This window comes from Callithrix jacchus, chromosome 1, assembly GCF_049354715.1.
Source record: "Callithrix jacchus isolate 240 chromosome 1, calJac240_pri, whole genome shotgun sequence".
NCBI lineage: Eukaryota > Metazoa > Chordata > Mammalia > Primates > Cebidae > Callithrix > Callithrix jacchus.
Window position 1 is genome coordinate 177,719,271 of NC_133502.1, and position 9,181 is coordinate 177,728,451.

A 9,181-nucleotide genomic window follows, 5' to 3' on the forward strand; every position below is an offset into this window, starting at 1 on the left:
ACAGGGTGGCAAACACAAGGGGGACACTGAAAATGACCACCAACTCAGGATGAGGGTCTCTCTAGTAATCACAAAGTGGCCTTCCAAAACGGGAAATTCTAGCCCTGGGTGTGGCAGGCGCTGTGTGGGGAAGATGACAGGCTCACTGGAACTCACTGACTTGAAGATCACCAAGTCTTCGCCTGTAATCCCAGCACTTTGGGAGGCTGAGGTGGGCGGATCACTTGAGGCCAGGAGTTCGAGACCAGCCTGGGCAACGTGGTGAAACCCTGTCTCTACTAAAAATACAAAAATTAGCCAGGCGTAGTGGCACGTGCCTGTAATCCCAGCTACTTGGGAGGCTGAGATGGGAGAATCGCTTGAACCTGGAGGCAGAGGTGGAGGCTGCAGTGAGCTGAGATCATGCCACTGCACTCCAGCTTGGGCGACAGAGTAAAACTCCATCCCCCCTCCCCCCCACAAAAAAAAAGATCACTGGCTGAGTGCGGTGGCTCATGCCTGTGATCCTGGTACTTTGGGAGGCCAAGGCAGGTGGATCACCTGAGGTCAGGATTTGGAGACCAGCCTCACCAATACGGTGAAACACCATTTCTACTAAAAATACAAAAATTAGCTGGGTGTGGTAGTATGTGCCTGTAATCCCAGCTACTCAGGAGGCTGAGGCAGGAGAATCACTTGAACCTGGGAGGTGGAGGTTGCAGTGAGCCAAGATGGTGTGACTGAACTCCAGCCTTGGCGACCGAGCAAGACTCCATCTCAAAAGAAAAAAAAAAAGATCACTAAGTCTTCACAGTGTTCAGCACTCATTGACAAATTAGTACAAATTACTAGCAAGTGGCCCTTAGTCCTTGGTCCCAAAGGGCCCATGGGCTGGCATGTTGCCTGCCCAGAGGTCCCGGGAGAGGGCTTGCTTTCTCAGGCCGGTTGTTAGGCCCTAGGGAGGACCTCCAAGGCTTGCCAGGCTTGCAGTGCAGGAGTGAGTAGGAAGGCTGGGTCTCCTGTCAGAACTGGCTGATGGAGGGGAGTCAGCCTCTTGGGCTGCCTCAGAAGTCTGACCCACCTGGCAATAGGTGGCCTCAGGATTTGGGTATAACTTTGCATCTGTCCCCATCTTTCTGACTGAAGAACCAAGTGCTCTCAGGGGTCTTGTGTGGTAGGGGGGCTGTCTTTCCTGTGGGCCATTACTGTGTGGGTGCTGCCTTCAGAAGGACCTTATCGGGGCCCAGAGAGTCCCTTCCCCTGCTTGAATCACCTCTGGCTGGTAGGTCAGAAGGGACAGGCAGGCTGAGGCCACTGCTCCACCCAGGTACATAGGAGGGCCTTGCTGGGGGTACCTCCTGCCCTGGAGCCTTTGGCTTCCTTGGCCTAGCTCCTGGCTTCTGTGCCTCTGAGGGGACTGGCTCTGGGGTCCTATGGGCAGAATGGACAGAACCTCCGCCTCTGCTCCCCCTCGCCTTGCAGCTTCTCCTATGGGAGCTAGAGGCAGGTTGACCTTTGACCCCTTCTGGAATTCCAGGACCCTGGGGGGTGGGGGGGCTCTTATGACCACTTCCTGGATGACATAAGCACCATGGCAGTTGCCTTGGCCACTGGCCTGGATCTGTGGCTGTTCCCCCTCCTGCCCAGGGACCACCTCCTGCTGCCTGCTCCCTACCTTCTCTGCCTCAGGCCCAGGATCTTGGCTGTGGCCAGGGCTCTGCTCCCCACCTACCATGAGCTTGGTCCCCCTCCTCCTTTCCCTCCCCTCCTGGCATGTCTTTGGCCCACTCATCACCCCATCCCTCTCCCTTCTATGTTCCACAGCTGGTTTTTGAGGAGAGGGAACCTGGGCCGGTCATGGCACCCCTTGTCCCTCTAAGTTACTTGGAGGTTGAGACCACAGCCACAGAGTGAGGCTCTTACTCCTTCTGAGGCCATAAGGCTTGTTCCACCCCAGCCAGGAGGTGCCTAGCGTACTCTTTCTGTGGCCAAAGATGTGGGTGGAGGCCCTCATCAGTCTTGGCAGATCCAACCCTTGCATGCCCAGAGTGGCTCCTGTGAGAGCTAGTGACCAGGTGTGGTGAGTGTAGGGTGCTCTGGTGGGTGTAGGGTGCTGTGGTGGACGTAGGGTGCTGTGGCGGGAGCTGCAGCTGGAAGCTGGGGTCGGCTGCCTGTGGGCCAGGCCAGCTGCTGTGATAGGCCCTGTTGCTCACTCTTCAGCTCTGCTCCTCTGCTAGGGGCCTGGGCTGGGCTGGGCTCAGGGAGTTGGGCCACCCCCCCTGCTTAACCATTCCCCTATTCAGTGCTCTTTTCCCCTGCTCCCTACACAGGTTGCTGGGAATTGCCCAGGGGTGGGGGGGACTCAATGTCAGCTGGTTCTTATTGTCTTACTCTGAAGTGCCAAGATGCCTTTTGCAGTCCAGAGAACTGAAAACTGGAGAAAACAGGCCTTGGGGCCCAGCCTCAGCCTCTTAGGCTTATGTTCAAATGTCCCCACGTCTCTTCTCCAGAACTGGGGCTGGTTCTGAAGGGTTCTTTTCACCTCAAGTTCTCAACTTCCCCTCTGGGCCAAGTGATGTCACTTGGCTGTCTCTCTTCTCAGTTTCTACCTTGTTGGACTGCCTTTGTCCCTCTCCCTCTCCACCTCCCCCTCCCCCTCCTCCTCCTCCCTCCCTCCCTCCACCTCCTCCTCTCCCTCTCCCTTGTGGGTCTCATTGTTGTGGAGTAGGTGTTTTTGGGTAGGATGAATAAGGATGTCGGGGAGGAAGGCCTGGGGCTCCCCTAGTAGGGCCGCTGCCTGGGCCTGGGCTGGACACCTGGGAGCTGCTCTGGTGCTTGAGGTCCCAGCAGGGGTGCGGTGCAGCCCTCACCACTCTGCTCAACTGCTCCTTCCTCAGTGCCTGGAGAAGTTCCCTGTGATCCAGCACTTCAAGTTCGGGAGCCTGCTGCCCATCCATCCTGTCACATCGGGCTAGGAGGGGCCGAGCCGAAGAGCTACCAAGGCCACAGTTCCTGTGCCTGCCCTTCCCACCCCAGCAGCGGCCCCTCCCCACCCTCTCCCTCTGTTCGTCCTGTTTGATGAGAGGCTGTTAACTGGGCTGGGGTGGCGAGATGGGCTTGAGGGGGCTTGGAGCATAAGGCTTCAGGGCCCAAGTTGGGAGAAGTGACCAAAGTGTAGCCAGTTTCCTGACATTCCCTGTGCTGGACTGGCCAGAAGAGAGGGCCGGGACCGGTCACTGTTCCGCCCTCTCCTCTTCTTGGCCTCTTCTCCCTTTGCTCCCGCCCAGTCTGGTTTTAAGGCCAGGGGCTGTTCTGCAGCACTGCAGTGAGGAGACCGGAGGGGAAATAACCTGCTGCTTCCATTGCTTTTTGCTTCCCAAATGCCTTTCTAAGGGTTGGAGCTGCTCCTCGCAGGGGTGCGTCAGTTTCCCAGGCCATGCTGGGGTGGCTGTTCATGCCAGGGCTGGAAGCTGAGGCTGGCTGCCAGCCATGGGGTGGGGTGGGGTGGCCTTAGCTGTCCTGGCTGGTGCCCCTTCCAGGCTCCTTTTCACTCTGCCCTCTGCGCCTGAGGGCAAGTGTGTCCAAGCCTCCTCCTGGCTCTTCTGTTCTTCAGCCTTCGGCTTTGCTGGGTTTCCTGGCTGTAACCACATCTCTCCCTCTCCCCAAGGGTAGCCTAGCTGATGGAAGTTGCCTTGTGGGTAGGTGCTGGGCTCCTGGGAGGACGCAGCCAATGGGATGAGGCCTGTCTTGCTAGAAATTTCCCTGGCAGGGAGGGGGTGGCAGAACTTTCCCTGGGGCGGGGGGTGGGGGGCTTGGGGCCCATTGTGTCTGGAGATCCTGGAGTCCTCTGGGCAGTGTTAGGCCTGTCTGCTACTGTTAACTCTGTGTTGCTGCAAGCTTCACCCAGGGCCCCTGGGCCCTGCTTCTTTGCTCCCCTGGGTGGTGGGTGGGCCTAGAAGGCGGCAGTCCCACTCCTTGTCCTCCTACCTCCCTGAACTGTCCATTGCCTTTATAGGGCGAGGTAAGTGATGGCCTCCCAGGCCCAGGTTTTGGCTCTGAGGATGTGCCCAGTGGGGGCTGGGCAGGCCCATTAAGGGGAGAGGGGGGCCCTGTAGCCACATGCCACCGCCGCTGAGATTTCTCCTAGGGCTGTTCCTGGGCCTGGCTCTTACAGCTCGTCCCCCAGGCCTGCCCTTCTCCACTGCCCTCCTCCTGTGTCTGGGTCCACATACCCTTCGGGAAGGGGGAGCACTGAGAAGCACAACACAGGGGCTCGGCCTGGGATCCGGTGATGGTCTGGGCAGAGGCTGGGACAGGAGTCCCAAAGGTCAGTGACAGTTTCCCAGAAGAGGCCCAGCGGTCAGTGACAGTTTCCCAGAAGAGGCCCAGCTCCCACCTCTCTTCCAGGGCCAGACACCCCTTCCTGGCTACCCTTGTCCCCCATTGGGCTCCCAGCCCCTTGCACCCTCATTGCTGTTCGGATTAAAGCCTCTGTTTTGCACCTGTCATCTGTGTGAGATATGTCTTTTCATGTCACGTGTTCGGCCCATCTCTGCATGACTGACCTCCATCAGGTCCCCTACCCTCAGGCCACAGTGTCTGAGACTTGAGCTGTTTCAATTTGGGTTGAGCCTTTTGTGGGTTTAAATCCCAGCTGTCTCCAACCCCAGCTACAAGGTTGTAAGTTACTGAAGCCTCAGCTTCCTCATTCATAAAATGGGGACAGTCACAGGGTGACTGCCAGGAGTGGACAACAGATGTGAAGTCCTCAGCCTGGGGCCTGGCACAGTACATCTTGGGTGGTTGCTGCAGCTGTGCCTGGTGAAGGGGGCCCCTCTGGACTCCTAGCTTAGTCCCAAGCTGGTGAGATACCTTTGGATGGGTTTTGACAGTGGAACCTGCACCTGTGCTTTGAGGTGGTGGCCCTCTATTCTCCCTCCTCCACCCCTTCTGTCCCTGCTGGGTTGAGGGTCTCTGGGGCTGTTTTGCCCCAGACTTTCCTTAGACACTCCTGCTCAGCGTTCAAGGCCCCTTGACCTTTCTCTTGGCCTTAGAGGCCAGGAGAACATGGGACTGGAAAGCCTCAGCCCCACATCACCTTGCGCCTCCTTGGAGCCTGGGGGCCAGGAGCCCTGCCTTCAGTCAGGCACACCTGAGTTCAAACCCAGCAGCTGCTGCTTACTCACCAGGAGTAGGAGGGCCCTGATGGTTGACTTCATCTCTCTGAGCCTCACCCTCCTGATCTGAAAAATGGGCATAATGATATTCCTATTATTGATCTTGAGGATTCCTTCACTTCACAAACAGTGGCTGCATGTTCCTCATGACTGCAGTGCATCCGGATATGACAGTGTTAGGTAGCAGGGTGGGTTATGGAGAAAATAATGGCAGTTAATTAGAGAAGGCGTTGATGGGTGCAGGGTGGGAGTTACTTGCTCTAGAAGGTCCTGTGAGCTGAGAGGCTGAGGACAAGAAAGAACCACTGTGGACAGCTCAGGCCCGGGCTCAGGGTGAGGCAGCTTGGGCTTAGGGCCCAGAGGGTTGGGTGGAGGGGCCAGTCTTTTTGGCGGGGGTCTTTTACGGGCTCTGCTGAGTTTGGACAGTGTTCTATGGGAAGGTGCTGGAGGGTTTTGTCAGGAGAAGGGCCTGGGGTGGGTGGGGCAGAAGGGGAGATGGGACATTTGGGAGGCTGTAGCTGTGATGGGCACAGGGATAGTGGCCTGGGTGAGGGTTCAGAGTGGGGTGGTAGGAAGTGGTCCAATTTAGGCTGCATTTGGTATCACTAACAGGAAGGGAGTTATGGCAGAGAGCCGAGCAGCCAGGAACCCCGATTCTTCTTACTTTTTTTCCCTACTATATAAAGTACATCTGAGCAGAAGGAACCCCAGTTCTGGGCTTGTGTGGCTTGGTGCCATTTCCTGGGATGAGGGGGCTGTGAGGGAGAGGGATTGCCATGGGGCCATTTGACTATCTGTTAGCTTCTAAGAGGAGGTGCCGAGGAGGAGGGTGCTGGAGTGGGCTCCTGGTGGACATGGTGATGAGGTGTAGTGCCCCCAGACCAGGGATGGCCAAATGGGTGGAACATGCAGATGAGAGAGAGGAGAGGGCTGGCTTCTGCACAGAGGAGGAGGATGGGGTGCAGGCGGGGACCCTAAGCTCCAAATCTGAGGAGCACTGGCCCGGGGTGGGCTTCCGTGGGGTGGTGGAGGAGGGAGCAGGGATGATAATGCAGGTGACGCCTTGTGAGGTCTGCTTGGCATGGCACACGCCACGAGCCTGGGAGGAGGATGTGGAGGGGAGGTCTGCTGCCAGCGGTGGGCACTTGACCAGACATCACTTGCTTCTGAGTTTCACTGTGGCGGGAGCAGGGAAGGGAGAGTGGGCAGGGTGGTGGCCAAGTGACTGCCTTGAAGGTGGGCTCTGCTCAGGCTGACCTGGGGCTGTCTCTCGGTGCTTGCTGGGAAGGTCCAGGAGAGCGGGAAACTGAAGGGAGTGAGGTCTTGAGAAGGCGCTGGTGGCCTTCATGGGGCGGGTAGCTGCAGTGGGACGCTCGTTTTTCCGTGGGGGAGGAAGGCAGACCCTGCGACGATTTGGTGGTGGGTTGGGCTGGGTTTATTTTTACAGAGAAAGTGAGGCACGAGGGGCCAGTGACAATGTGGAGGACATGGGCAGGGCTTCAGGGCAGGGTGGGAGCCTACTCAGGCCCTGGGAGGTGGGCTGGGGGAGGACGTGCACCTGCAGCCCATGCTGTGCTCGGTGAAGGTTGGCGTGGTGCTGCCACCCCAGGGGCTGTCTGAAGGGAGCCCTCAGTGGGGCTGGCCGCAGAGCTGGAGGGTGGGGGTCATTTCTCAGCATCCTGGGCCACAAGAGCTCCAGAGGACAAGCTGAACTCAGCCGTCTGTGCTCCTTTTTGGCTCGCCAGGGCAGAGACCACTTCGTGCTTGTGGGACGTGAGAGGAAGAGACCTTCCTAGGAGGAAAACCCTGGGCAGAGGAAGGGGTTGGAAGGAGAACAAAGCTGAGGGTTTGGTGTATCCAAGACTTGGGCCCAAGTCAGGTGATATGTTTTTCTTGAATCCCACACGCATTAAGCATGTTATATACCAATGAGGTGTTGGAGGACTATGGAGATAAGAAAAAGGTAAGAAACTGCCTTCAAGAAACTTCCAGCTTACTGGGGAACAGAGATGGAAAACTAGCCACAAAGGTGGGCGGGAGGTGATGCAGCCAGGTGGACTCTGGGTAAGCTCTGAAATGCTCTGTGGAGGAGGTGGCGTGAGGGCATCCTCTCACCTGGATCATGGGCACAGAACAAGGACATACTAGCGGGGCCATCGTGCACAGAGGTGTGGAGGGGTGGCTGGCAGGGCAGAGCTGCAGCAGCAGGTGGGGGCTGGCCTGCAGAGGGCTTTAAAGCTGCCTCAGGGTTCAAGACCCCTGCTATGGATGCCAGTAGCACTCCACACATGGCCTTGACATTTGCCTAGCTGCATTTAATTCTCTGCAAAAGGCATTGCTTAAGGTTCGTCTTCCTTGCTAGAAGGTGAGCCACAGGAGGGCAGGGACTGACTGTCTTGCCCACTGCTGTATCCCGGTGCCCAGCAGAGACGCACACAGCAGGCACCAGGAAGCAGGAATCAGTGGTTCAGTGGGGAGTTGGTGGGGAGCTGGAGAAGGCCAGGGAGCGTATTTAACTGGTGCCTCTGTGGTGTGTGAGAGAGATGCGGACTGGGATTTAGGAAACTCTTGGGCTGGCTGCTGGTAATGGGACCTGGGGCCTTGGCCCAGGTAAAGATGCTGAAGGCCCTGAACAGTGCAGAGAGAGGCTTCCTCACACTCCTGGAGCCGCTCATCAGTTTGGCCCTATTCGAAGAACCCGTTATCCCACTGGAGAACCCCTGGTCTCTCTGGGGCTCAGCTGAGGCCTCTCCCTCTGAGAAGAAGCCTTGCCTGGCCCCCTAAACCAGGGCTAGTGTCCTGGGCCTGCTTGCCTGTGTGTCCCCGCCACCCCTCCTGGGTGTCACCGCCACGGCACTCAGTGACACCCCTGCTGTAAGGGCACTGGGGTCTTTATGCAGGCAGCCACCTGGTTGGAATTTGGGGCGGTAAGGGGGCTGCCTGCTCTGCAGGCACAGCTTCTCTTTACTTGGAGATTCATGTGAGGCAGGCTAAGGCCCACCACTCTACACTCAGCACCTACCTTTGCTGCTCCTGTGAGGCCAGAGACCTCATCTGACCTACTTCCTGCCAGCCCTGTGAGGGCCCTGCAGGCACTTTGTACATATCTGTGAAATGGCTGTGATAGTGGTGGGGACCCTTGTGCAGAGCCTGATGGAGACACAGGAGAGGGTGGGTTGGCCCTGGAGAATCTGTGGAGAGAGGAAGCTGGCTGGCGCCTGGCCTGGGGCGCGTGAGTGGAGCAGTGCGCAGGGAGATGGGGTGGCCACCGTTGCTGTGGTCTCAGGCAGCCAGCGCCAGAGGTGGGTATAGGGCCTGTGAAGGAGCAGTTCTGAGTGCCGTGGAGCCAAGCGGAGGAGCAGTGGGCTGGCGGGAAAGGAGGGTGAGGTCAGGACAGTGGGGAGGAAAAGGAGGCAGGTAGGCATGGGGGGACCTGGGGTACATGAGTGCTGCTGCAGGCCGAGGGCTGAGGGAGGGAGTTGGGGAGACCAGAGAAGCCCAGGTAAGGGCTGAGCCAGGAGGCTGGGCTTGCTTTCGTCACTCAGCGAACACTGCCGGAGCCCTCTCTGCTCCAATCTGGGGGACAAGTGCTGGGGTGCTGCGGTGAACCAGACAGGCAGCCATCCCTCCTGGAGCATTTATTTTCCCTCCTGGGCTTGTTCTGGCAGAGCCTGGGAAGCGCCCTATAAGTTCAACAGTTGGGGATTGTAGAGGGAGCGGTCATACTACGGGCTGTGAGATGACGTGGCTATTCATTTACTCTTCTACAAAGATGCTGATAATCCATTATTAGTGGGGAAGGCAGCTGCAAAGACTGCAGGTGAAGGACAATGCTTTTTTGTAAAAAATCTTGATCTGTCTGTCTGTCTGTCCATCTACATGAACAAAGGCCCAGATAGTCATGGGCTTATCTCTGGGTGGTGGGGACATGAGGGATTTTGGAGAATTCTTAATGCTTTTCCTGCTTCCGAAGATAGTTATAAAAACACCCAACTATGGCCAGGCGTGGTGGTTCACGCCTGTAA

At 57.6% G+C, this 9,181-nt stretch overlaps 1 protein-coding gene across 6 annotated transcripts in view; it reads left to right on the forward strand.

The window, feature by feature from the left end:
- The window catches only part of PTPA (protein phosphatase 2 phosphatase activator), a 37,539-nt gene extending 33,054 nt beyond the window's left edge, over positions 1 to 4,485 (forward strand). For all 6 annotated transcript variants that reach the window (XR_013519446.1, XR_013519445.1, XR_013519444.1 and 3 more), the window contains one exon: positions 2,877 to 4,485. Coding sequence is in view for 2 of the 6 variants with exons in the window: in XM_009003835.5 (XP_009002083.1) it covers positions 2,877 to 2,954 (78 nt within the window). In the remaining 4 variants the exon portion in view is untranslated. The remainder of the gene's footprint in view (positions 1 to 2,876) is intronic.
- The last annotated feature ends 4,696 nt before the right edge of the window (positions 4,486 to 9,181 follow it).